General features: G+C 51.2%; 2 protein-coding genes and 1 long non-coding RNA gene across 16 annotated transcripts in view; 2 read left to right on the top strand and 1 right to left on the bottom strand.

The window, feature by feature from the left end:
• Positions 1 to 70: 70 nt before the first annotated feature.
• Positions 71 to 8,565, top strand: QTRT1 (queuine tRNA-ribosyltransferase catalytic subunit 1). 2 transcript variants are annotated; one of them, XM_038567292.1, is made up of 10 exons: positions 71 to 377; positions 610 to 678; positions 777 to 915; positions 4,196 to 4,274; positions 4,366 to 4,481; positions 6,545 to 6,683; positions 7,010 to 7,016; positions 7,140 to 7,249; positions 7,335 to 7,422; positions 7,537 to 8,565. In XM_038567292.1, the coding sequence occupies exons 1-10, from the start codon at positions 135 to 137 to the stop codon at positions 7,687 to 7,689; spliced, it is 1,143 nt and encodes a 380-aa protein (XP_038423220.1). In that variant the 5' UTR covers positions 71 to 134; the 3' UTR covers positions 7,690 to 8,565. The 2 variants fall into 2 exon arrangements, with proteins under 2 accessions (XP_038423220.1, XP_038423219.1); XM_038567291.1 differs by having other exon boundaries at positions 72 to 377; positions 6,941 to 7,016.
• LOC102157235 lies at positions 8,474 to 10,023 on the bottom strand. The gene is made up of 4 exons (XR_005375124.1): positions 9,596 to 10,023; positions 9,348 to 9,420; positions 8,830 to 9,111; positions 8,474 to 8,704 (listed from the first exon to the last, which is right to left on the bottom strand). It is a non-coding gene; the product is annotated as an uncharacterized LOC102157235 (long non-coding RNA).
• DNM2 (dynamin 2) overlaps positions 10,004 to 27,343 on the top strand; it is an 88,471-nt gene continuing 71,131 nt past the window's right edge. For all 13 annotated transcript variants that reach the window (XM_038567288.1, XM_038567283.1, XM_038567289.1 and 10 more), the window contains exon 1: positions 10,004 to 10,306. In XM_038567288.1, coding sequence (XP_038423216.1) covers positions 10,146 to 10,306 — 161 coding nt within the window. In that variant the 5' untranslated portion in view covers positions 10,004 to 10,145. The remainder of the gene's footprint in view (positions 10,307 to 27,343) is intronic.

The following is a 27,343-nucleotide window of genomic DNA, read 5'->3' as shown; positions in this document are numbered from 1 at the left end:
CGAGCGCGCCGGCGTCTGTTGCCATGGTTCCCCCACTCTCTTCCGCCGCTGCAGCCCGCGCCCGCGTCACGTGACTCCAATCAACATGGCGCCGCCCAGGGTGCTGCAGTGTCCACGTGGTTCCGTCAGCTAAGATGGCGGCAGCAGTAAACCCCACGTCTCTAGAGTCGGCCCCGCGCATCATGCGGCTGGTGGCCGAGTGCAGCCGATCCAGGGCCCGGGCAGGAGAGCTGAGGCTGCCGCACGGGCCGGTAGCCACTCCGGTGTTCATGCCAGTGGGCACGCAGGCCACTATGAAGGGCATCACGGCCGAGCAACTGGACGCGCTGGGCTGCCGCATCTGCCTGGGCAACACCTACCATCTGGGTCTGAGGCCGGTGGGTGGGTTCTGCCTTGTTGGGGCGGCGGCAGAGAGTGGGGAGTACGGGCTCCTCCGAGACACGGGCCTCCAAGTCAATCCACAAACACCTACCGAGTGACCCTGGTGGCCCGGGCCTTGTGTTGGGCGTGAGGGAGCGGCGGGGACCCGAGCTGGCCAGCTCTGTCCTTCAACATGAGCCCTCAGGGCAGCGCTCGCCCCTAACCTGATCCTTTCTTCCGCTAACCCAGGGACCCGAGCTGATCCAGAAAGCCCACGGTCTCCACGGCTTCATGAACTGGCCCCACAATCTGCTGACGGTGAGGTGGCATCGGGGCCGGGGTCCCAGGGCACTTGTCAGAGGTGGAGGGTCTCCAGTCCCACCCCTCTGACCGCCCTGCGGTGGGATTTCCCCCAGGACAGCGGCGGCTTCCAGATGGTGTCTCTGGTGTCCCTGTCCGAGGTGACGGAGGAGGGCGTCCGCTTCCGCTCTCCCTACGACGGCGACGAGACCCTCCTGAGCCCGGAGAAGTCCGTGGAGATCCAGAACGCTTTAGGTGAGCGAATCTGGGGCGGCCTCCCCTTCCCTTGCCTCTAGAGGGTGGAGGTGAGGCGGGCGCTTTCCTTCCTTGCTGCTGGGCTTCGGGTAGGTCACTCCCCTTGCCTGAGCTTCACACGAGCGGACTTGAATGGGGATAGTTCACAGGAATAATGACGTAATGTTTGTAAATCTCTTAACACAGTGCCTGGCGTGTCGTAGCTTTTGTTATGATTTTATTGCTATTATTTCTCCTAAATGACAAATTAGCTCGGCAAAGATATGTTGAAATTATGGAAGCACCAAAGGGGGATTGGGGAAGCTTTAGGTCCCTCGCATTTCCATCAGTACCCCCTCCCCCCCACCCCCCACCCCCCCCCCGCCATTCCTTGGTAAAGACAATGAACGTTTCTCTTTATTGTATATAGTACACATGTAGTTTCTAGCTCTACCCCCTTCCCTTTTTCCTTTTTTTAAATGATTTTATTTATTTGACAGCTCGCAGAAGTGTGAAAGCAGGGGGAGCAGGAGGGGGAGCTAGAGAAGCAAGTTCCCTGCTGAACAGGGAGCCCAATGGGGGTTGGATCCCAGAACCCAGGAATCATGTCCTGAACCCAAGGCAGATGCTTAACTGACTGACCCAGGGGCCCCTCTTCCTTTTTTTTTTTTTTTTTTGTTAAAGATTTTAATTATTTGAGAGGGTGGAGGGAGGGGCAGAGGGAGAGGCAGAGGATCCCAAGCACTGAGGAAGGGCCAAGGGCTGGATGTGGTTTTCGAGGTGGGTCTGGATCTCCCCACCCTTGAGATCATGACCTGAATGGAAATCAGGAGTCTGGGGTTTAACTGACTGAGCCACCCAGGCACTGTCCTTTTTTTTTTTTTTTTAAAGAAATTTGCTCCTTGAAGAAACGAGTTCCTTTCCCCTGTAGTGTGTCACAGAGAATGACTTTTGCTGGCCACTTCTCCATAGTGCTGTGTAACAGTTTTCCTCTGCCTTCTGGGTTTACTTAGTTGGTGGGGGTCAGAGTTCAAGGTCTGCGCCAGATTCACGTTCTTTCCTTTGGCAAGAGGGCTTCACATCATGTATATTTCCATCAGGAAGCCCCTAATGTCTGCTGGTGTCTCCCAGTGAACCATCAACACTCTGCCTGGGACTATCATGCCATTAGGAGTTCCAAAGTGGTAATATTCTTTCTTCATTCATCAACCAGGTTATTTCTGTAAAGACAAATGTCCCTCACCTACCCTTGGGAGACCAGCTTGTTTAATTCATATAGGAAAAGTGGGATTCATTCCTTTCCTCATTTACTGGGTTTTCATGGATTAATTACTTAGCATCTTCCAGCAGTGATGAATGAATCTTTTCATTCAGTTTTTCTAGGATCACCATGATATCATGGGTTTGTTTATTTATTAAATTGCCCCATCTTGGGTTTGTGTGGTGCACTGTGTGTGCTTTTTTCCTGTAATGATGCATCTTGGCAATATTCCCTGGGCGTTTCTAACATGTATAAATCCATGACCTGGATCCTGAAATTCTTCAGGTCAGTTCAGAATTGTAATATTTTATAAAAATAATGTAGTATACATAGCATCCTAGAAGGTCTGGGGCAGTACCCTGTGAAACGTTACTTTTTCTTTTTTCCATTAAAAAATATTGTAGGGCAGCCTGGGTGGCTCAGCGGTTTAGTGTCGCCTTCGGTCCAGGGTGTGGTCCTGGAGACCTGGAACTGAGTCCCGTGTCTGGCTCTCTGCATTAGCCTGCTTCTCCCTCTGCCTGTGTCTTTGCCTCTATCTCTGTGTCTCTCATGAATAAATAAATAAAATCTTAAAAAAAAAAATGGTGGTGGGGCACCTGGGTGACTCAGTGGTTGAACGTCTGCCTTTGGCTCAGGTTGTGATCCCTGGGTCCTGAGATCGATTCCCATATCAGGCTCCGCGCAGGGAACCTGCTTCTCCCTCTGCCTAGGTCTCTGTCTCTCTCTGTTTCTCATGAATGAATAAATAAAATCTTTAAAAAAAAAAAATTGTGGCAAAATACATGTCACATAAAAATTTACCATTAAAAAAATTTAACCATTTTTACTCATTTATTTTTACTTTTCACTTTTTAAATTTACTTATTTCTTTAAGTAGGTGCCATGCCCAATGTGGGGTTTGAACTTGACTGTGAGACCCAGAGTGGCATGCTCTACTGACTGAGCCAGCCAGGCACCCCTATTATAACCATGTTTTAAGTGTCCAAGTCAGTGGCATTATGCACATTTGCATTGTTCAACCATCACCACCATCCCTCTTCAGAACTCTTCATCTTGTGAAACTGAAACTCTGTTCGCATTAAACACTAACTCTCTATCCCTCTCCACCAGCCTCTGGCTCCTCTTACCTACTTCCTGCCTCTATGAATTTGACATTTCTAGGGACCTTATATAAATGGAATCATACAGTATTTGTCTTTTTGTGTGTGGCTTATTTCACTGAGCATAGTGGCCACAAAGTTGTAGTATATGTTAAAAGTTTCTCCCCCCCCCTTTTTTTTTAATTTTCTTCCTTTTTTTTTTTTTTTTTAATTTTCTTCCTTTTTAAGACTGAATAAGCACCTGCTAAATTGGATTTTATGAAAGATTATAACTGTTCTGGGTTTTGCTGCCAAATTAGGTATGCCATAAGCATAAGATAAAGTCTTTGATTTTAAGAAGCTTCTTGATTTTGGAATTGAGGGAAAGGAATGTTCTGTCAAGGGTTGGACCATGATTTATTTAGCCAGTTCCCTGTTGATGGTCACTTGGGCTCCCATCATGCTATTGCCTGCTATACCATGGAGGATCACTTTGTAGACACAACATTTTGTTTTTAAAAGGTAAATTTGGGGATCCCTGGGTGGCGCAGCGGTTTGGTGCCTGCCTTTGGCCCAGGGCGCGATCCTGGAGACCCGGGATCGAATCCCATGTCGGGCTCCCGGTGCATGGAGCCTGCTTCTCCCTCTGCCTGTGTCTCTGCCTCTCTCTCTCTCTCTCTCTGTGACTATCATAAATAAATAAAAAATTAAAAAAAAAAAAAAAGGTAAATTTGCAGAAGTGGAAGTTTACTCTATGTGCCTGGGCAGGGTTTTAGCTGGGTGAGGCAAGATCAAATGGGTATCTTTAAGAGCTCCCTCTGGTTGTTGTATAAACAGACTGGGGGGCTGTGTGGGAGTCAGCAAGACCCAAGGAGGAACTTCTTGAGTCCTGATTGTCCCCAACAGGAAGTGAAACCTTTCCTAGTGATGGTGCTTCTGTCTCACCCCCCACTTCCCCCAGGCTCAGACATCATCATGCAACTGGATGATGTGGTCAGCAGCACTGTGACGGGGCCACGTGTGGAGGAGGCCATGTACAGGTGTGTGTGTGTTTGTGTATTGGGGGAGGGGATCCTAATCCTATAGCTTTGTCTCCCTACCCTAGGGCTCATGACTGGGGTCCTCTTACAGGTCAATTCGCTGGCTGGACCGTTGCATTGCAGCCCATCAGCGGCCAGACAAGCAAAACCTCTTTGCCATCATCCAGGGTGGGCTAGACGCGGACCTCCGGGCCACCTGCCTTGAAGGTAGAGCCAAGTGTTGGTAGATCCAGGGCTTGTCCATCACTGAGGGCCCCACCTGGGCCTGTCATGTGATGGTGCTGATGGTGGTTGTTGATGGGTGGAAGGAATAATCGAAGCAAAGGCCCAGAGGCAGAATGGACTAGAATCTTCGCAGAATGATTGGAAATCCAATAGCTAGCAATTTTGGGATGTTCACCAGACGCTATGCCACATGCTGGTACAGATTGACCCATTGAGTTTTTGTAACCATCCTGTAAGGTTACAGAAGGGGAACCTGAAACATAGAGGTGTAAAGTCACTTACCCCAAGCCACGCAGCTTGGATGTTGCAGAGCTGCGAATTGGAGCCTGTTCCTGGGTTATAGAACCTATGGCGTTAACCAATACAGATGCTGCTTCCTCTTCAGGGTCAGGAATGAGGGGTTGGGCTTGGGGCATTGTGCTGACGTTGGAGGCCCTGGGATACCACACTGAGGTACTGGGGAGCCATTGAGGCCTGTTGAGTGGGAAAGTGACAGGGAACAAGGGGCATGATAGAAAAATCCCGGTAGGATAGGAAGCAGAAGGCCCATGAAGACATTGGAGTATTTGCTCAGGGGAAGAGTGACAGGCCTGTATGAAGGACATGGCAATGGAGACAAAAGGGAGGCAGAGATGGGGCTCAAAGGCAATGAGGTGTCATGGGCAAGACTCTGGATCCTGGTGTTTGGCTGGCAGGATCCATACCTCTGATTTGCTGCCGCATGGCTGTGAACCCTTGGGCTAGTGGCTTGGCCTCTCTGAGCCTCACTTTTTTCTCTGTAAAATGGGCACATATCCCTATGTCATAGGGTCGAAGTGAAGATAAACGGGAAAATGTTCAAAGTCTTGTGCCTGCACCTGGCAGGCATCAGTGTGTGCCATTGTGAAGACTGCCCTTGTTGTAATTCCTTTTGTCCTCAAGCTGTGCCCAGCTCCCGGACTGGTAAGTCTTTTTTATGGAGATCCCCAGTTAGAGATAACATTTCATGTCACAGCCCAGTATATGTGGACATAGATGAAAGCAGAAACCAAGACTTCATGAAACATGATCCTTATACGTGAAACATGTTCTGGTATTCTCTGTTCTCTCATTAAAAAAAAAAAACAAAAAACTACCATGCTAGTCTTGCCCTGTAGGATTCATTTCTTGGCCACCTGCAGGTTGACCAAGAAATGAATTCGACAATCAGGCCAGCCTGACTATGCTGGTGGTGCTTCTCAAAGTGCTCCAAGCTCACCTGCACCAGCCCCACCTGGGTTTTCCCCAACGACTGGATTTGAGTCCACTGTAGGGGCACCCAGGAGGCCACATTTGAACAACTTGTCCCTAGTTGATTCTGATGTGCATTCCAGCTTCGAAACCTGACCCTTGGATCGGGTCCCTTTTGTGGATACTGTGGCCTCCCCTGGTTGAACTAGGCAACTGGGGCCCAAGACATGGCTGGGTGTGGCAGTTAGACCCGAGTTCAAATCCAGTCTCTGGAATATGCGGCCTCTGGCCAATGTCAAGCTCTGAACACCTTGACAACAAGTGCGGAGCTGCCGCCCATTCTCTGCAAATTCTGGAGCCTAATAGCCCATTTTGAAAATGCAAACCACTCAGGAATTTGTAGCTAACTCATTTGGTGGCAAGACCAGACCTCTGGTTATTCACCCCAGTTTTTGGGAGTCTCTACGTGTTTTGCTGCATAAATGTTTCACTGTTTGAGTACAGGCTGTTATCCAGCATATAGGATGTTTACTGTTCTAAATCTGGAAAATTCTCAGTTTTGAAAACATACCTGGCTTCATCTTAGGTGTCGGCTGGGAGCACAGGCTGTGGGCCTCTCCTGAGAATTGAAGGATGAGAGGGGACCTCACACGCAGCAGGCACTCAACAAATGATAGCTGAGATCACCAGCAGCCCTTAGACAGACAGACAGACCCCCTCCCCCCCTTTCTTCCTGAGGGACTGTGGAGGTCAGGGCCGGCTCTGCCCTGGGGCTGCAGAGGAGGAGGCATATGTTCTTTTGTCTGGTGGCCCCTCACATTGCCCTGTGCCCCCAGAGATGACCAAGAGGGACGTGCCGGGCTTCGCCATCGGGGGCCTGAGTGGGGGCGAAAGCAAGGGCCAGTTCTGGAGGATGGTGGCTCTGAGCACCTCAAGGCTGCCTAAGGACAAGCCACGATACCTGATGGGGGTCGGGTATGTGGGGGAGAGGCGAACCGGCCCTACCTGCGGGGAGCGGGTTCCTGGGGACTCCTGCGTGGGCTGGCATTGGTGGAAGGACACAGCCCTGCTTGGGAGGGGACCAAAGGAGAACATGGCTTTCCTCTGGGGGTGGTTCAGAGGGAATGTGGCCCAGTCCCTGGGGAGCCAGAGTGTGTGTGTTGGGGGAGACCTGGGTGTGTGACCAGGGCATGAGGTTCTCTGCTCCCTCCCCTCCATGACCCTGCCCCCAGCTATGCCACTGATCTGGTGGTCTGCGTGGCTCTTGGATGTGACATGTTCGACTGCGTCTTTCCCACAAGGACTGCGGTGAGGCCCTGGGCAGGGGGCAGACGGGGCAGGGGGTGTTGCAGGGGTGGGCAAAGTGGGGGTGGGGCCAGTGAGCATGAAGATCTGGTTGACCCATCTTCCCTTCCTCCACCCTTCCCCCAGCGCTTTGGCTCCGCTTTGGTGCCCACCGGGAACCTGCAGCTGAAGAAGAAGCAGTATGAGAAGGACTTCCGACCCATAGACTCCAACTGTACCTGTCCCACCTGCCAGAAGTAGGGGAAGATGGGCCTGGGGGCTGGGAGAGGGTGTGGAGGGGTGCAGGACTCTGCATGGCTGAGCCTCACCTCCTGTCCACAGGCACAGCCGGGCCTTCCTGCACGCACTGCTCCACAGTGACAACACTGCTGCCCTGCACCACCTCACTGTCCACAATATTGCCTACCAGGTGGGCCTACGGCCAGGGTGGGCCAGGCATGGTGTTGGGGGAGGAGGTGGTGGTCATGGGGGAGGATTCTGGGGCCCCTTGGCTGAGACCTTGGCTGACGCCTACCCCCTGCAGCTGCAGCTGATGAGTGCTGTGCGTGCCAGCATTGTGGAGAAGCGCTTCCCTGACTTCGTGCGGGACTTCATGGGCACCATGTATGGGGACCCCACCCTCTGTCCCACCTGGGCCACTGAAGCCCTGGCCTCTGTGGGAATCACACTGCGTTGATCTGGCTTGGGGGAGGGAGGGAACAGGAGGTATTGGAAGGATTTTTAAAAAATTATTATTCTAACTTAGACTATCTGTGCCTTCTTGGGAAGGTGGCCTGTCTCAGTCCTCTTCTTCCTCTGAGTGTCTCTGTGGCCAGTGTTCCCTCCCCTTGTTGATAATAATAAGTAACCACAGCAGCAGCTGATATCTGGAAACTACCTGGCTCAGCCCAGCATAGAGGATGCGCCACAGTGTGGGAGCTGCATCCTTTTTCCTCTGGCTCAAGGCCTCCAGCTGTCCTGAGAGGGGCACCTCTTGTTCCCCCACTTTTCAAAAGTGAGGAAACAGGCATAGAGGGAAATAGCTTCCCCAGGGTCACCACTGAGAAGTAGTAGCCTGGCTCCAGTGCTCATGCTCTTAGCCTTGACTCTTGACTTGTGGCACAATTTTGCTGTCAGTAAACATGGTGAGGACGGTAGGTGTGATCCAGCCGGTGCTTACACTGTGCCTGGTACTGTTCTAAATGGCTGTTGTCTGTGTTTAGTTCTTGCCACCCTATGATGCACGTGTAGCTGCATTCCCCATTTTACAGATAAGGAGACAGGTTTAGAGGAATGACATGAGCAAATAGGCGCATGACTTAACCTAGATATGGCCAATTACAGAGCTGCTGCTCTGAGAAGATAAGGGTTTTTATATTGAGAAAGTAATCCAAAAGTAGGATCCACTATTCCAATAGCATAAAAATGCAACTACTTTCATCAATGTGTGTATTCTCTCAGAGGTTTTCCATGTGTATATATTTTTCATGAATGTGGGCCTCCTTTACGAGTGGTTCTGTATCTTTTTTTTTCTCTCAGTATATTTCAAATTGTTAACATGTCGGAACATGAAGACTTCCTGTGTTTCTTACAGTTCTTGCACAGTATTTATTTAACCAGCTCAGAGAAGGAGCTTCTAGGGTGTTTCCAGGTTGCCGTGGTGAAGGCTGCAATGCCACGCCTTGTCTCGGTTGACTTTTTTGCCCATCTCTCTGCAATCGGGGTTTTAGGTCTTGGAGCAGGCATATACCATGGGCCACTCTGCCGTCCTCCTCCCCACTATTTCTCTATTCCTCCGATACTGCCCCATACTGCCCCATACGGCCCACTTCCCTACCTCCATGGCATCTGACTCCTTATTGGGCTGCTTCTCTGGCCAATCCACGCCCAGGGGATCAAATCACTTCTCATAAAATCCTTCCACCTATCTCAGGCTTTTTTCCCACGAGGTCAAGATTCCTAGTTCCAACACTGCAAAATAGTATCTTTTCAAGGGGAGAGGATCCGTTGAGTTTCATTGGGTGCTCCAAGAGGTCACGATGCGCTCAAGTTGAAGAGGTAGGGGAACAACGTTGCAGCTGTTAGCCGAGTCAAGTCGTGGCGTGAGCGGAGGGTGTTCCTAGGAAAGGGCACAAAATTTGTAAAAGCATGAAGGTGGGACTTTATAGGAATAAAAGGGAGAGACAAGGATGCAGCGCCAGCCCGCCTCTCCCTAGGAACCACTAACGCCCGATTAATCTTCAAAGTGTATTGCAACCCCGCGCGAAGAGTTGGTTTGCAAGCCCGGGGCCGAGATGCGTTCTGGGACTTGTAGTTTTCTCTAGAGGCCGGAAACGCAGAAGCGATTATCATTACCAGGTCCCACCACGAGGTGTCGCCCTTCTTTGAGTACCGTGGCCCTTCTTTACTCCAGAAGACTCTAATAGACCTACAACAATCACAAGAACGGGAGATTCTTTGATTGACAGCTAAGTTCTCAATCAAAGTCAGGATTCGGAGGTCAACGCCCGTCCTCTTTGGCTTTGTTGGTTGGAGGAACGGAGTGATATTTATATAAGCCAATGGGAAATTCTTAGGGAACTAGGTAGTATCAAGTGACAAACCAGAGTCTATGAATCGATCCCTAACGTCATTGGCCCGCACTGTTGACTGGCCCGTCTTCCTGCCAATGAGACTTAGGTTTTCTTGCCGTCAGGGACCTCCCCAAGATGGGCGGGGCCAACAGTGCCTTTTCCCGAAACACCGCCTCCTGGCCTTGACAACTCGCTGCCCCACGCTATTGGCTCTTGCGCAGAAACGACAGTTCTGGCGTCCAATGCGCCCGCCGGGAGGTCCCCAGGGGGAAGGTCTACTCAACCGGAGACCTATGCCTCTCTTTCATTGGCTCCTGGGTACGAGTGGCAGCGGGGCCGGCCAATCGGGGGCGGCATGAGGGCTTTGGGCGCAGCCCCGGGGCCCGGGCGGGAGGTCGCTCGGGTCGGGTGTCGTCTGAGAACCGGATGAGGCGGCGACTGTGAGGCCGAGCCGGGAGCGGGCGTCGCGCCGAGGCCCGGGCGGGCGGGGAGCAACGGCCGCGGACGCCGCGGGGCCGCGTCGTTAAGGGCCGGGGGCAGGCGGGGAGCGCGGGGCGCTCGGGCCGGGGCCGCCGGCGCCATGGGCAACCGCGGGATGGAAGAGCTGATCCCGCTGGTCAACAAGCTGCAGGACGCTTTCAGCTCCATCGGCCAGAGCTGCCACCTGGACCTGCCGCAGATCGCCGTGGTGGGCGGCCAGAGCGCCGGCAAGAGCTCGGTGCTCGAGAACTTCGTAGGCCGGTGAGCGAGCGCGGCGGCGACGGCGGGCGGGCGGCGGCCTAGGGCGCGGAGGGCGGACCGGGAATGGCGCGCCCTGCGCAGCCGGCGTAACTGCGGCGCTTGCGTGCCCGCGACGGGGACGGGGACGGGGAGGCGGGCTCTGTGGGACGCCCCGGGCGGAGGGCTTCCTGCCGGGCTGGGGAGCCGGCTCGGGCCCTCGGGGCGTCTCACCGGCCGGGGGGCGTGGGCCAGGAAGTGCGGTGGACCGTCGCCGACTCCTCTGTGCCCAGCTTTCCACGGCCGAGCTCTACCATCGGGGGGTCAGGGTCAAGTCCCTCTTCCCTGTCTGTCCGAACCCTGCCAGCCAGATACCTATTGGTTCGACCCCTGTGGTCTGGCTGGCTGTTCACTTCTCTGGAGCAGCCCCTGCCGTCTGGTTGGCCGTCGCTCTGTCCTGGATGGAACTCCTTGCCGCCACCATTTGGCTGTCCATCTGTCCAGTCCCTCCGGGCAGCCCCCCGCCGCCTGGCTAGCTGTCTAGGGCGACCTGTGCTGTCTGGCCGCCTCGCAGACTTTCACACTTAGCCGTACCTCTGTTGGGTTACGCTGGCTGGCTTCTGCAGTCTGGCTGGCTGGCTGGACCCTAGGGTCTCTGTTGTCTGGTTCTCTTAGGCTGACTCTAAAGCTTGGTCCCTTGCAAATACTGACTTCTGGCCCAAATTGATCCTTTCTTCTGTCTGTAGAGGTGTCGAGCCTTGTCACTGCCTGCCCTTCAGTGCGCTGGCAGTCCCTGGCTGTCTGGCCCTACCCCTGCAGTAGTGGGTAGGGGGAGCATGCAGTGGACAAGGGAGCTGAGGGATGAAACTTGAATTTCTGTATCAGTTGGAAATAGGATCCTGGGAGGAACTTTCTGCTGGATTCTTTCCTGACCCTTAGAGTGTTCTGGGGCCCCAGAACACAGGGGCCAGCTCCCAAGCGAAAACCTGCAAATTGGCGGCTGTCTGTTGGAGCCTGATCAGGCTTTTGGGTAGCTCTGAGAAGCCTCAGTTTGCCCATCTGTCCGGTGGGCAAACTCCACTCATTGGGTGGTTTCCAGGATTCAGGAAGCTGATGAATGAAAATGTGTGGCTTCCAGGGGTGTTTGGTTCTTTCCTCTCCCTTCCCCCCAGTCTGCCCTTCTGCCTCCCAGATGGGCTGTCACTTCTCCATTCTGGGACAGACTCCATTTGTGCCTGTGGCTGCCAAGTGATAACATCACAGTCATCGTTATTATTACTGTGGCTGTTATTGGTGTTGAGGGGTAATGTTCATCTGGCAGGCCCCAGGCTGAGTTCTTTTGTCAGCATCTTAAACCCCACAGAGTGAGGTGGAGGTTCTGTTAACCCCACCTTACATACAAGCAGGGAAGCTCAGAAAAGACTCATCCTTGGCCCAAGAGCACCAGGCTAGCACTTAGTGGAACCCAGCTGGGTGCCCAGCCCCGCCTTGCCTTCCCAGAGGCCTGAAGTTTTGCTCTCAGCGGCACGAATTTCCTCCTTTGCTGCTTTGTCTCTGGCGCCTTGCCTGTTGTCCAGTGTGGCGGAAAGGTGTGGACTTGGGGTCAGCTGCGCCTGGCCTGAGCCTTGGGCTGGGCTGTGGGTCCCGTTTGCATGGTTATCTTCTTGCCTGCCCAGGCTTTCAGTGGGCACACAGCAAAGTTCTGTCCATTTCATTTGCCTTGTGACCTTGCACAGGTAGTTTGGCCTCTCTAAACTTCAGTTTCCCCTTCATCATGGCGACAAGACTGTTGCCATGGTGCAGGGACCTGATATGTTGGAAGTGCTTACTTAACACAGTGTGTGGCACACAGTAGGTTGACATGGACGGGCTGTTATTCACCATGCTGTTCTCATGTCAGCAGCAAAAACTAATCAGGATGAAAGTGCTTTTGAGTTACATGCTGGACTGTATTTAAGTCTTATGAGGCGGACTCTGCTTTGACCCCATTTTACAGAGCAGAAAACCGAGGCTCAACTGAGCACTCTTGCTCAAGGCCATTCGGTGAGGAATTCAGGGCTCTAGGTGGTGGGGGGCTGGGGTTTCTTTCCCCTGTCCTCAGTCTGTCTGGCGCTCGCCTTTCTCTCTTACCCACCCACCCACGCAGTCATCTACTGAGCTGGCTCCTGTGGCAACCTCCTCCCAGAAAGCCTGCAATGTGACCTTGGTCGTTAAGAGCATTAGTTCAGGGCCTGAGAACCAGACTTGTAAAAAAAGGCTTCTCGGGTATGGGTTGCTCAAACAGAGCTATCTTCTTTTTATTTCTGGAGTGTGGGTAAGGTCTCTTAGCTACCAAGCCCTGCCGTAGGGGGTGGCAGGCGGGCCTCATTTTGAATGAGGACCTGTTTGCTTCTTTGCACTCTGGACCTTTACAGTGGACATCTTGGCTAGTTTCAAGGGACAAATGAGAGCGCATGTCGAGGGCCTGTGCCTGGGGCTCAGCACGGGCTGCTCTGCTTCATTGCCTCTTTCTTGTTGGTTTTCTAAGAATGTGGTCCAAGTGAGGATGGCCCAGTTAGCTCAGCCTATACCAGTGGTGGCAGATTGGCAGCCCTGGGGTGCCGAGGCCTGCTTGCTGGTCTTTTGTTTCACCTGCACAGCATTTATAAAATCTTTTGTTTTTAATTAACTGCCAGTAGTTAAGTTTCACATCAAAATTCAGATTTTGGCAGTGCTTAGCAGACACTCACAGGTCTTTCTAGAATTTAGTGCTGTAATACGTGGGCTCCAGGCCTTCGGTCTGGCTCCAGCATGTTTGGTTGTGTGACTTTGGCTAGGTGGACTCAGGTTCCTTTTCTATAAAATGGGGTAATAGCTAGACCCTCCCCAGGGGGACTGCTTGAGTTAATGGGCGTCGAGTGCATTGACTCTATCCCCATGGCCATTTTTTTTAATCCCCTCCGACAATTTATAATTGTCGTTATAATCATATTCTGGCCTCCCTGGGCCCAAGTCTTGGTTGGCACCAAGTCTTTGGATCTCAGAAGCAGCAGCCACTGGCTTCCAGGTCAGACGAGGAGTGGCCACGTGAGCTGCCACACTCCTCACTACTCCCTAGTACTCTCCCAGCCTCAGTTTACATTTGCTTGGAGACTCTTGGCCCTGGAAACCTGAATTTAAAACCCTTGGCTTGTCCACTCGGTACCAGCATGTGGCTCTAAGGAGGAGGGGGAAAGATGTGGCTCTCCAGTGACTCTGGTCTTTTAGCCTCAGCAGCCAAATGGAGGGAGGAGCTGGGGAAATTTTTCATTAGGAGAAGCAGAGGAGGAAGCTGAAGTTTAGGCTTCCAGCCCAGAATCCCATAGGGCTGGGCTTGATCCTGTGAGACATTCCTCCTCTGAGCCTCAGTAGCCCCAACTAGGGAATGGGGCTGTTAACTGGATCTACTCGGGCCCCTTTGAGGTGGTAGGACGTGTGTGTTTCAGCTCTTAGGGCAGATAAAGTCACCTGATGCCTGCTGTTGATGATGGAGTGAGGACTACATGTCTGGGAGAGTGTCTAGCAAAGTGCTTAAAACGCTCTGTAGTTTTCATTTGTTCATTGCAGAATGTCTTCTGAGCACGTGTACTCTGTGCCTGGCCCTATTATGGGGCTGTTGTGGACACAGCCCTAAGTAAGATACCAAAACCCCTGCCCTGGGGGGAGGCAGCCTTCCAGCAAGGGCTGGTAGATAAGGAAGAAACAGGTTGGAAAAATGATAACTTAGGAAAAGAAGAGCAGGGCAAGGGGAAGTTAGGGTCTTAAATAGGGAGACAGTTGAGGGCACTCCTTGGGAAAGTGACATTTGAGCAGAGGCTTAAGGAGGTAAGGGAGGAGCCACCAGTGAAGATTTGTTGAGGTGTGGGGGGAGGGGAGAGCATTTCAGGCTGTGGGAAGAGCAAGTGCAAAGGCCCTGAGGTGGGCATGTGCCTGCAGGCCAGTATAGCAGGAGAGTTGAGGTTAGCAGGTGCTGGGCTAGGGTGGGGTGGGAGGGCTCTGAGCAGAGGGAAGGCTGCAGTGGCGCTATTCCAAGTCTTCCGGACCTGGTTCTGGGCAAGCTGAGGACTTTTGCCTGCGATTTTCAGCTTTACTTCAATTTTCTCAGGGAACAGTACTTGCCAACTCACAGAGGAGCCCAGCTGCCCATGGGTCTCTCCCGTCTCCAGCTCCATTTCCATTGGCTCTTTGGTGATGTGTCCCTCCAGGAGACATGGCCACACCAGGCTGCTGCCTGGCACATGGTGGGTGCTGGACAGATCTTGTCAGATGACTATTGGCAGCTCGTGTCCCTGCCAGACTGAGGGGTAGGCACATGGTCTGCCACTTGGGCTGGTTTGTGCCTTCAGGGATCTTAGGTGTTAAAGCTGCTTGCAAATGACAGCTGTTTCCATTGTTTTACCTTTGGGTGCAAAACTAAAGTTACTTTGCCTGTGTGGTTGGTAGTACCCGGGCCAGCCTGAATGGGGAGAGTCCACAGGCGCCTGTGGGAGTGTCGTTGTCCCTGTCACACGTCGGCAGAATGACCTCACCTTTCTGGGCCTCACTTCACGCATCTGGAGAATGGGGATCGTGATGTTCCCTCTCCCCTGGGAGCAGGCCGAGGATCAAATGAGCTAATCCTTGTGAAACATGAGAGCACTGCGTTATGCAAAAGCCCTGGGTGAGGACTCAACCGTTGGTTAATTTCTTTTTTCCACAAAGAAAAGGAATTCATAATTTCTTTGTTAATATAAAAACCACCTTATTTTAGGGCAAAAGTGAATTGAGTGGCTCTCAGTGCAGGTGGGCCTCCTTCTGGCTTTAGCCTGGGGGCTATATCCAGGACCAGCCAGCCAGTGAGCCAGATCCTGAAATGCTAGCGGGAGCCTGTCACTGGTGCGTTTCTCAGTGGAAATGGTGGCTGTGAACAAATACGTGGCTGTGAACAAATATGTGGCTGTGAGAGTTATTTATGCTCACTTAGTGTATGGTGGTGGGAGATTGGGAGAAATGCCCAACAGCAGTGAATTGGCTAGATAAACAGTGTGTCCAACAACCAGCTATGAAATAGCTACTCAGAGGGACCTAGAAGAGGATTTAATGACCCAGAAAGCTGTGTAAGACCTGTTAATTTCCAGGCCCAGTGGAAGTGTGGTCTCATCTCATTCAAAGCAGTTGTATTTTTATAGTAAAAAGCCTGGGAAGGTATATACTTCCTGAACGCCATATAGGGGTTGTCTCCCCAGATGATTATTGGTTTGGTTTTGCTTGTTCGGATTATGTTTATGGCCAGGAAGACAGATTGCTCCAGAGCTCAGCTCTGGGCCACCGAGTGCTTTTTCAGAGTTATCTGTCCAGGGATAATGGCCCTCGCTAGGTACACGAATTGAAATCCCCTGGTGGTAAGCTGGTCGTTTCTGGGTGAGGGCAGAGGATGACCTTGTGGGCAGGTCTAGATTTAGGGTTTGCAGAGGTAGTGCCAACAGAAGGGAACCATTCATCTCTCCAGGTGTTTGCATTTGGGTCAGAGCCACATCTGCCAAGCCTTTGCCCGATTTGAGTGGAAATGCCAAAATTACAAGGCCCTTAATTGCAGGAAAAAATGGGAACATCAGCTAACCCTTAATTTACTGGGGTTGCTAACCACATGCTGTAATTAAGCCCTTATTGTGTGAAAGCTTTGGGAAAATGCAAGCCAATAATGAGATATTTATAGGGCATTAGCTCCCATCCGAATAAAAGACAGAAATTGCTTTGCGTCTGAAGCAAGATGGCACGAGAGAGAAAAGACTCTGCTTCTGGGTGCATTTTGGGTTCTTGTTAGTAGCCCGTGCTTGGTCCTGGGGATCTTCCCTCTCGGAGTCGCCTTCAGTGTGATCAGGGAGCCGAGTGACTCTTGGTTTCACCTGCTGCTGGATGATTATGACACAGTAGGAGGTGATGTGTGTGGTGCATCACCCTGTGCCATGCCCTGGGCACTTGTGTCTGCAATTTGTGTGGTCCCAGCAGCCCAGGGCTGCTGCTCTGAGCATCCTTGTTTCACAGGTAGAGAAACTGAGGCCAGAGAGGGAAAGTGACTTGAAGTCACACAGGGAGGCGTGCAGGAGCCAGTCCGTGAACTGGGCCTGTCACCTCCAGAGCCAGGTGCTCGGGAACGTCAGGGATGGGAGTGTGGAGTGATTAATGGATGCTATGGCACTGGGGTTCGGAGGAGGGGGCTGAGGTGATGGGTAGAGCAACTTCTGGCTCTCGGCATCCTTTGAGCCCATTAGCCGTGTGTCTGGCCAACGTGCCTGAAGCAGCAGCTCTTCTGCTGGCTGCTGGGAACCCAGCAGGGACCAAGATGGACAGAGATTAGGTGCATGGTTATATGAACAACTTTCTTTCTTCCTTTTTTTTTTTTTAAGATTTTATTTATTCACGTGACAGAGAGAGAGAGAGAGAGAGAGAGAGAGAGAGGCAGAGGGAGAAGCAGGCTCCCTGCAGGGAGCCCGATGTGGGACTTGATCCCAGGACCGCAGGGTCACGACCCAAGTGGAAGGTAGATGCTCAACTGCTGAGCCACCCAAGTGTCCCTGTTAACAATTTCTGAACATGAAATGCTGTGAAAATGGTGAGGGGGAGGGAGAGAGAGACTGGACAGGAACCCCCTGCCTAGGGGCCCAGGGGTGCCCCCGAAGGCCCCGGGGCAGTGTCCTGGGCAGGAGCGGAGGGCCCCAGCCTGCCAGGTCCCTACTGCACGCTCGGAGAGAAAACTGAGCCAGAGGCCAGAGCCAGCAGGCACGTGAGAGGCAAGACAGTGCCCATGGGAGGCTTCCTCTCCCTTAATTTTAATTACTCAAGTAGGACGCTGAAGACTGAGTTCTCGTGAAAAGGGAAACCATGACCGATGAGGAAGAACGTGCTTCAGCCTGGTCCTGTCCTCCTGGGACGGGAGGTGGGGGTGGATCCTACCCAAGCCCTCTTTTTTTTTTTTTTTTTTTTTAATTTTTTAAATTTATTTATTATAGTCACACAGAGAGAGAGAGAGAGGCAGAGACATAGGCAGAGGGAGAAGCAGGCTCCATGCACCAGGAGCCCAATGTGGGATTCGATCCAGGGTCTCCAGGATCGTGCCCTGGGCCAAAGGCAGGCGCCAAACCGCTGCGCCACCCAGGGATCCCTCTTTTGTGTTTTTGTACCTACGTACTCACCGGTACCTACAGAAAATACACAGCATGGCCTGCAGTTGGTTCTTTCTTGGCATATCCGCTTTCTAGAACTGGGACCACCCCATTTATGTAGCGTGGCAATTTGCTTTCCAACCACTGAACACATCCCGGAGGTCTCTCCGTGTTGGAATGTTTGTAACTGCTGCTTGGAACTTCCTGATGGCCCCAGTGGGGTAAGGAGTGGAGGGAGGGGCCAGTGGGAGAGAGCTGCCTTCACTGCCCCGATGAGAAATGGCAGCACCCTCCATGAGCTGGGATCCACGCTGAGGCCTTGGCACAAGGCGCCTTCCTTGCTTCAAGGCCAGTGCTCGATCCCTGTCTATTGGTGAGGAGACTGATCAGAGAGGCTTGCCCCAGGATGTGGGGCTCGGGTGGTTGGACTTGAACCCAAAGCCTTGACCTTCATGGGAGGCCTCCCCTGGGCCTGCTGGCCTGGACCTGGAGTAGCATCCTCAACTCTTGGCCCTGCTTCATAGGATCTGGTTTTCACTCTCCCTGCACTGTTTGTACCTCAGAATGGCCTCAGATTTCTGGAACAAGGCCAGGTGTCAAGGAGTAATCCAAACCCTCCTTGGGTCCTTAGAGTGCCCATTGAAGTGCCTAGCACCACACTTCACTTCCTTGATTGGCCTCCTTTGGGGGGAGGGTGGCTCTGGTCTTCACCAAACAGACTTTCCACGTTCTTGATGCACTCGTGGTGTCTGTATGTTGTTTTGGATTGGCCCCATTTTACAGACAAGGGAGTTGAGGGGCAGGGCTGGGGGGCCTCCAAGTCCCCGTGCTTGCCCACTTGTTCACTCAACCAGTATTTGTCTCTGGAGGAGAATGCTGCCACCATGGCAAGCAGCAGAGGCTGGGTTTGAATGGGGATGTTGCCATGAGTGAGCCCCAAGAGGTTCTTCTCTCGGGAGGCTCAGTGAGAAGGGGTGGAGGCATGTGGAAGACAGAGGTTCTGGTAGGGAGCCTTGGAATGGGAATGGTGGTCAGGGAATGCTTCCTGGAGGAGGCGTAGGTCTTCCTCTTGAGGTGAGGAGGATGGGGGGCAGGGAGCTGGCCTGCAGCAGACGGGTGGCCCCTGAATTTGTACCTTTGTGCCCATCCTGCCTGACTGTGGGCCAGCTCGTGGCTCTAGCCTTGTTCATAGGTTCTCTTTTTTTTTCTTTTCTTTTCTTTTCTTTTCTTTTCTTTTCTTTTCTTTTCTTTTCTTTTCTTTTCTTTTCTTTTCTTTTCTTTCTTTTCTTTTTTCTTTTCTTTTCTTTTTTTTCTTTTTTTCTTTCTTTCTTTCTTTCTTTCTTTCTTCATTCATTCATTCATTCATTCACTCATTTATGAGAGGCACAGAGAGAGGCAGAGACACAGGCAGAGGGAGGAGAGGCAGGCTCCATGCAGGAGCCCAATGTTGGACTCCATCCCGGAGTTCCAGAGCCGAAGGCAGACGCTCAACCGCTGAGCCACCCAGGCATCTCTTCTTCTCTTCTCTTCTCTTCTCTTCTCTTCTCTTCTCTTCTCTTCTCTTCTCTTCTCTTCTCTTCTCTTCTCTTCTCTTCTCTTCTCACTTTCTTTCGGCTTGTTTTTATTTTAATGCCAGTTAGTGAACATACAGTATTATATGCATTTCACAATATACCGATCCAGCCCTTCCATACAACACCTGGTACCCCTCACGACAAGTGCCCTCCTTCATCCCCTCTTTGCTTTTTCATGGCTGTGTAGTACTCACGGTGCAAAGGCATCTTCATTTATTTACCAGCCTCCTCGTGATGGGTGTTGAGGCTCTTTCTAGTTATCTAGTCCCAGGATTTGCAGGTGGACATGGGGCCTGGTGCAGAATATGGATGATGGCCAGCACTGTGTGCGTGGTCTTCCCTGTCTCAGGCATGCTGGCTGAGATGCCAGCACGTAGCTGCTTCCCTGGGGTTGGTTTGGAGCTGCTCAGAGAGTCCTCCCCGATGCCCCCACATGTCAGCCTGTCTTCACCATGCTTCACCCTGCTCTAAACCTCTTCTGCCGCCTGAACCAGAGCAGTTGCCTCCATCTGGGTTCCTAGGCTCCTGGCCTTATGCACCACTCCCACTGGGTGCCTGTGGACCCCTGAGTCCAGCCACACCCTTTCTCTGTGCACAACCATCCCTGGCTCCCACCTCACTTGGGGTAAAAGCCCAACTTCTGTGCCCCCACCCCGCCACGTGCCCCCTTACCTCCTGCCCTCACCTCCTCTCACGTTCTCCCTCCATTCCTGCAGCCTCACAGCCTGCTCCCAGAACCCCGCAGGTTCACTCTCACCTGAGGCCTTTCTCTTTCCTCATTTGCATCTCCTCAGACCCCCTGCCCTGATGTGTTTGTCTTCAGAGCTCTTATTAGCACCTGACATTATTTTCATTATTTGCTTCTCTGTCTGCCGCCCCACCACCGCCACCAGAACAGCAGGATTTTTGTCTGTGTTCATTGCTGACCAGGTACATAGTAGGAGCATACGTATTTGTTGAATGTACCTTGAAACCAGAACTGGACTGATTTAACTGCACAGATGCTTGTTGAGGAAGAGGGTGGGAGGACAATGCTGGGATACCCCTCCCCATTGGAGGCTCGTGGTGGTGAGGTGGGGCATGGGGTCCTCTGGGACGGGGATGGGTGGGGGGGCGCGGACAGAAGCACGCGCAACTTTTTTTTTTTTTTTCCACGCGCAACTTCTTTATGGGGAAGGCTGTGACATGTCGTGCTAAGATCCCAGGCCGGCCAGGCTTCGATGTTTGTCTGGGCTAATTTCCCCAGCTGTGAGAGGGGTCCCCACCCTGGGCTGGGGCAACCAAGGCTCCACAAAGCTACCAGTGAGCTGCCCCCTCAAGTTTTGCTTTATACCTGGGTGCTAGGCAGCCCTGGCAGGAGCGGGAACCGCTTTGCACAGGTGCTTGAGCACAGTCACCACAAGGCTTCGAGTTTGAAGGCAGGATGCCCAAATGCCCATTTAGACCAGAGCAGAACCATGGAAAAGAAGCTACTGGGTGTCATCCTGCCACAGGGAGCCATGGGGAGAGGTCATAAAATACCAGCCTGCCTCCCTAGACCAACTTAAAACTCCTGGGGGATTCTAGCCATGAGCCACAGTGTGGAAAACCAGTACTCTGTAATGGGAGACTTCCTTTGGCTAAACTTGAACCTGCTCGGACTGCAGACCCATGGGGTGTGGACAAGCGGCCACCAGAGCTGTCCTGGTGACACTGCCATGCCCAGATGTAGGAGGCGACGTCCTGGAAACTCTGCTGCATGATACATTTTCCCAGTGATAAGAGTCTTTAGGGACTGGCAGACTGGCTGGCGAGCAGAGCCGGCAGGAACAGTCCCAGCTGGGGTGACACCCGGCTGCTGGGTGATACACCCTGGCACGACCAGCCCAGCCCTGCAGGAAGCCCCTTTGGTGGGTCTGGACACAGCCCTGTCTGTCTCAGGCTGTTGGGCCTCTGTGTTCTATGCAGATGGAAAGGGTCCTTCTGGAGGACCTGGTCTAGGAGGCCCCCAGCTGGCCCTGTAGCCAGGGAGGCAGTGGTTTGAGGATCATGCCTTCAGACATTGTTCTTCTCTACCTGGTGGGATGATGGAGTGCCAGGGAGCTATAAATCAAGTTTGGGGGATTGTGACCAGAGACTAGGAGCCACCCATTCAGCTTGAGGGAGCCTTCCTGTGGTTTGGGTTGGCGCGTCTTGTCTTGCAACACTGATTTCCCCTCATCTGGGTGGAAGCTGTTCTGACGGAAGTCCAGCTTCTGTGGCATCTGCCCTGCTAACATCTCTTGGTGGTACTGCCTGGCCTAGGTCACTGTGGAGTTCAGGGCAGGCGGCTCTCTGAGTTGGGGAGGTCCCACCTGGGATACACAGCTGGCACTGGGCAGAAAATGACACGTTGGCTGGATTTTTCAGTTCTTTTTCTTTTTAAATTTTAATATTTATTTGTCTCTTTGTTGTAAAATAGAATTCATTCCTTTATGACATGCCCAGAGTAAGGTAGAGGTTCCTGTTGCCCTTTGCCGGGAACCACTTCCACTAGCTTGTGGCTCTTGCAGATCTTTTTTTCATTTCGATGTGTGAATGTTCCCCATTCCCCCTAGTGCCATTATAACCCCATGTTTGATGGTCCAGAGTCTTGGCATAATGTGTCCACCCCATGCCAAGTCCCTGCTCTTCAGTGTTTTGAGGGGTTTTTGCCTTTGTTTTGTCTGTAATACATTTTTTATATTGGAACAGTTTTAGATTGACAGAAAATAAAAAAAACTTTTTTTTTTTTTTTTAATGTTTATTGGAGAGAGAGAGAGCATGTGCACATGCGGAGGGTTGGTGCAGAGAAGGATGAGTAGACTCCGAGTAGACTCCATTCCAGGACCCTGAGATCATGACCTGAGAAGTCAGACGCTTAACAGACTAAGCCACCCAGATGCCCCGAAAATAAACAAGCTTTGAATTTGTAGCAAAGTAGCAAAGACCGAAAATAAACAAGCTTTGAATTTGTAGCAAAGTAGCAAAGACCGTACAGAGAGCTCCTATGTACCCTCCACCCTCCTTCCTGACCTTTTTTTTTTTTTTAAGGATTTTTATTTATTCATGAGAGACACACAGAGAGAGAGGTAGAGACATAGGCTCTCTTGCGGGGAACCTGTTGTGGGACTTGATCCCAGGACCCTGGGATCACACTCTGAGCCAAAGGCAGATGCTCAACCACTGAGTGACCCAGGTGCCCCCATCCTTTCCTACTCTTAATGTCTTACTGTACCACCGCACATTCCTCATAACTAAGAAATGAACCTCGGTAGGTTGTTATCATTAAGGAAAGCCAGACTTTCTGCAGATTTCCCCCAGTTTTCCCCATTGTGTCCTTTCTCTGTCCCAGGACCCCATCTGGGATGCCACATTGCAGGTAAGTCATCCCTCTTTGGTGTCTGCTGGTCTGTGACAGTACCACCCTCTTTGCTTGCTTTTCATGCCCTTGGTATTTAATAGAACGTCCTTCAGTTTGGGTTTATCTGGTTTTTCCATGGTTAGGCTAGGGCTCTGGATTTAGGGGGAAGAACACAGGCCAGGAGTCCTTCCCTCCATATCCTGTCAGGGCTCGCTCTGTGATATCAACAAGTCTTATCATGGGTGATGCTGACCTTGACCTCATGGTCAAGGTGATGGCAGTCAGCTTTCTCTATAGTAGTTCGCTCTTTTTCTCCTTTTCATATACCATCCTTTGGAAGCCTCAAGGTTCTTTTATAATTGTTTAAATTGGTACTATGTTCAGTACGGCACCAAGTTCCAAATAATGAGAAAGGATGGAGAGAAAGAGAGGCCTTGCTACCCACCTGCCCCTGCAGCCAGCGCCCTTAGAGCTCACCTGCCCTCCCTGGTTGCTGTGTGCCCACCCCGTCTCTGTACAAACAGAAGCAAACAGCTGTGTGTTTATTTTCCCTTCCCCCATACACAGCTTCACATCCTGTTGGGAACAATGAGGTTGTTACTTGACAGTGTTTCTTGGAGATCTTCTCGTGTCAGCACACAGACAGCATATTGGCCCCTTTGGTTTGTTTCCCACCCTCCAGGTATAATTTACATATAAGGGCTGTAAATTTTTAGCCCACAATTCTGTTTTGACAAACAGCAGAGTTGTGGCACCACCACCATGCTTAACACACAGAGCACTTGTAGTCCCCCTGCAAAAGTCCCCCTGTGCCCTTTTGTGGTCACCCCCACACCACCCCCTGCACCTGGCACCTGCTGATGGGTTCTTCACCCTATGGTTTTGCCTTTTCCAGAGTCTTATGTAAATGAGCCCACGCAGCCCTCCTGAGTTTGCTGCGTTTCACTCTGCATGACACACCGGAGATCTATTCAGACCGAATGCATCAGCAGTTTGGTCGTTTTTACTGGTGAGGAGTGAGGAGTGTTTCATGGTACGCCCCGGCTGTTGAGCCATTCACCAGCCGAAGGACAGTGCATTTTCTTCAGTTCTTGGTGCTTGTGAATAATACCGACAGAGACATTTATGTGCCTGTCTCTCTGTGGCTCACATATAGGTTATATCTTCGGTTAATTTATGTATGATTTATGAGTTATAGATTGAGGTTATAATTTTTTTGGCATATAATTGTCCAGTTGTGTCAGATCTATCTATCTATCTATCTATCTATCTATCTATCTATCTATCTATCTATCTAGTAGGCTCCACGGCCAGCATGGAGCCCAACATGGGGTTTGAACTCACCCTGAGATCAAGATCTGAGCCGAGATCAAGATCTGAGCCAAGATCAAGAGTCGGCCACTTAACCAACTGAGCCACCCAGGTGCCCCATGTCAGTACTATTTATTGAAAAGACCTTCTTTTTGGGGCACCTGGGTGGCTCAGTCAGTTAAGTGTCTGTCTTCAGCTCAGGTCGTGACTCCAGGGTTCTGGGATGGAGCACTGCATTGTCAGGCTCCTTACTGAGCAGGGAGCCTGCTTCTCCCTCTCCGTCTGCTGCTCTCCTCCCTGCTCTCTCTCTCTCTCTCTCTCTCTCTCTCTCTCTCGTCTCTGTCTCTCTCTCAAATAAATGAATAAACTTTTTAAAAAGGAAAAGACCTTTTCTCCATTGAGGTGCCTGTGTCAGAGACCAGTGGGCCATGTTGGTACGGGTTCATTCTGGACTCTGTTTTCTACAAACATTGATCTGTATGTGTGACCTTTGACCAAAACCACATTTCTTTATGACTTTACAGTAAGCCTTGAAATCAGGCCAGCTGAGTCTTCTCCGTCATTCATTTTCTTTTTTAAAATTTATTTATTCACGAGAGACACAGAGAGAGAGAGGGAGGCAGGGACACAGGCAAAGGGAGAAGCAGGCTACTTGTAGGGAGCCTGACGTGGGACTTGATCCCGGGACTCCAGGATCACGCCCTGGGTCAAAGGCGGGCGCTAAACCGCTGAGCCACCCAGGGATCCCCCTGAACTGTATACTTAAAAATGGTCTAAATGAAGGGCACCTGGGTGGCTCAGGCCCTGGGCTGAAGGTAGCGCTAAACTGCTGAGCCACCTGGGCTGCCCCTCCGTCATTCATTTTCAAAATTGTTTTGCCTAGTCTAGTTCCTTTGCCTTTACATTATAAAATTTAGAATCAGCTTGTTGATTTCTTTTTTTTTTTAAAGATTTTATTTATTTGAGAGAGAGAGAGAGAGAATGAGCCAAGGGGAGGGGCAGAGGGAGAGGGAGAAGCGGGGTACTCGCTGAGCAGGGAGCCCAATGCAGATCTTGATCCCAGGACGCTGGGATCACGATCTGAGCCAAAGGCAGATGCTTAACCGACTGAGCTACCCAGGCTCCCCCAGCTTGTTGATTTCTTAACAAAAAAATGTCTCCATCTCAGTACATGGAGAGCTTTGCTACTAGTTTTTGTGTCCCTGTGATTCCATGTAACAACACCACTCACCTGGATCAGTGTATTACCTCCTCCTAGTTCTTTTTTTTTTTTTTTTAATTTTTATTTATTTTATGATAGTCACACAGAGAGACAGAGAGAGAGGCAGAGACACAGGCAGAGGGAGAAGCAGGCTCCATGCATCGGGAGCCCGACATGGGATTCAATCCCAGGTCTCCAGGATCGCACCCTGGGCCAAAGGCAGGCGCCAAACCGCTGCGCCACCCAGGGATCCCAACCTCCTCCTAGTTCTTATACCTTCTGCCCTCACTACCTGCCCACCCTAGGCTGTTCTCCCTACAGTGTGGCTAGAGGCCTGTTAAGAACGTATTCCCTCTCTGCTCAGAACCCACCATGGCTACTAGCTTCCTTGATGTGATATCTGAAGTCTTCACTACCACCAGAAGGTCCTGCGTGATCTCCTTGCCCACTCACCTCCCCCCCCCCCACCCCATCCCATCACTTCTCTCCCTTTACCTCTCTTAACGACCTCTGTTTCTTCCTTACTTGTTCTGTTCTGGCTATTCTGGGCTTCTTACTGTTTCTCAAATATGTGAAACATGGTCCCACCTCAGGGCCTTTGCACATGCTGTTCTTCTGTCTGGAAGCTCTTTCTTTAAGATAGCCTGATGGATCATCTGTCACCTCCATCAGGCGTATGGTCAGCTGTCTCCTCCTCAGTAGGCCCTGCCTGGTCCCACTGCTAAAAATGCCTCCACCCTGTTACTCCATCCTTCTGCCCTGCTTAATTTTTCTTGGAAGCACTGGTCATTCCCTGTCATTGTCCTGCCTGTTTATTTGGTTTATTGTCCATTTCCACCCAGTTGAAGGTGAGGTCCCTGATGGGGCCTAGCTCATGGGTGTGCTCCTTTGTATGGTACTTGGTGTGTATGATGTGCTCTAGAACCCCATCTCCTCCATGTAAAAAACTAAGTTTGTGTCTCAGTTGCTAACTGGTATGCACTCAGCAAAGGCCGCCAGGCTGACACTCAGTTGGTTGCCACCGAGTTAGGCTGGGACGGGGAGGCACACACGTCAGGCACATCACAAAGAAATGGAGACTGGGACTAAGATCAGGGTCATGGAGGGGACAAGGCAGAGGGGTGAGGCTGTAGGAGGGCAGGGCGAGGACAGGCTGCAGTCAGAGGCCCCGGGCCTTTCTGGGAGGGTTTGTGTAGATTGGCAGTGGTTTCTCTCTCTCTCTCTCTTTTTTTTTTTAAGATTTACTTATTTGAGAGAGAAAGAGAGTGCATATGAGTGGGGGAGGGGGGCGCAGAGAGAGAGAAGCAGGCTTCCTGCTGAGTGGGGAGTCTGACACGGGGCTGGATCTCATCATGACCCTGAGATCAGGACCTGAACCAAGATGGAGAGTCAGCTGCTCAACCCACTAAGCCACTCAGGCGCCCCACAGTGGCTTTTATCTTAAAGATAGATGAGGGGCTTGCTCTGTTCTCGGTACCTGGGTTGTTCTGGTGCTCTTTACTTTAAATTTTTTTTTTTTTTTTTGCTCTTTACTTTAAAATAGCATTTTTACCAAACTACAATTCACATACCATAAGACTCATCCTTTTGTTTTATTTTTAAAGATTTACTTATTCATGAGAGACACACACAAAACTCATCCTTTTAAAGTACTATTGGGGGGGTGGTGATCGTGTGAGGCTGGCTCAGTTGGTAGAACATGGATGGGACTCCTGATCTTGGGGTTGTGAGTTTGAGACCCAAATTGGGTGTAGAGATGACTTAAAAATAAAATCTTACCAAAAAAAAATAAATAATAAAGTGTACTATCAGGTGGTTTTTAGCATCTTCACAGAATTGTGCAGCAATCACCACTATCTAATTTCAGAACCTTTTCATGCCCCCAGAAGAAACTCTGGGTTCATCAGCAGTCATCTCCCACCCCCAGCAACTCCCAACCACTAGTCTACTTTCTGTCTATGAATTAGCCTACTCTGGATGTTTTGTATCAACAGAATCCTACACTTTGTGGTTTTTGTGTTTGGCTCCTTTGACTTTGTGCAGTGTGCTCAGGTTCATCCTTGTGACTGCACAAATCAGAACTCGATTCCTTTTCTTGGCTGAATAATATTACACAGTGCAGCTATGCCACCCTGTGTTTATCTGTTCCTCAGTCGACAGGCATTTGGCTCCTTTCCACATTTGGCCATCAGGAATAATGCTACTGTGAACATTTATGTACAGATTTTTGTGTGCACATGTGTTCATTTCTTTTGAGTCTCTGTGTGGGACTGCAACTGCTAAGCCGTGTGATAATCCTTACATTTAACCTTGAGAAAGTCCTAGATAGTTGTCCACAGTGGCTGCCCCATCTTATGGCTAACCAGTGCTGTAGGAAGGTTCCAGTTTCTCCACATCTTTGCCAACGCTTGTTATAATTTTGAATTTAGCCTTCTAGTGGGTTTGAAGTGGTAT

Source organism: Canis lupus, chromosome 20 (assembly GCF_011100685.1).
Source record: "Canis lupus familiaris isolate Mischka breed German Shepherd chromosome 20, alternate assembly UU_Cfam_GSD_1.0, whole genome shotgun sequence".
Classification (NCBI taxonomy): Eukaryota; Metazoa; Chordata; class Mammalia; order Carnivora; family Canidae; genus Canis; species Canis lupus.
The sequence above is the reverse complement of the archived record's forward strand: the minus strand, read 5'-3'. Positions and strand labels throughout refer to the sequence as shown.

Bases quoted from the DNA above. Each gene is read 5' to 3' on its own strand.
- QTRT1 (XM_038567291.1), top strand. From the start codon at position 135: ATGGCGGCAGCAGTAAACCCCACGTCTCTAGAGTCGGCCCCGCGCATC. The intron at 6,684-6,940 runs GTATGTGGGGGA...CCCTGCCCCCAG, and splicing joins CGATACCTGATGGGGGTCGG to CTATGCCACTGATCTGGTGG. The intron at 7,017-7,139 runs GTGAGGCCCTGG...CCCTTCCCCCAG, and splicing joins TCTTTCCCACAAGGACTGCG to CGCTTTGGCTCCGCTTTGGT.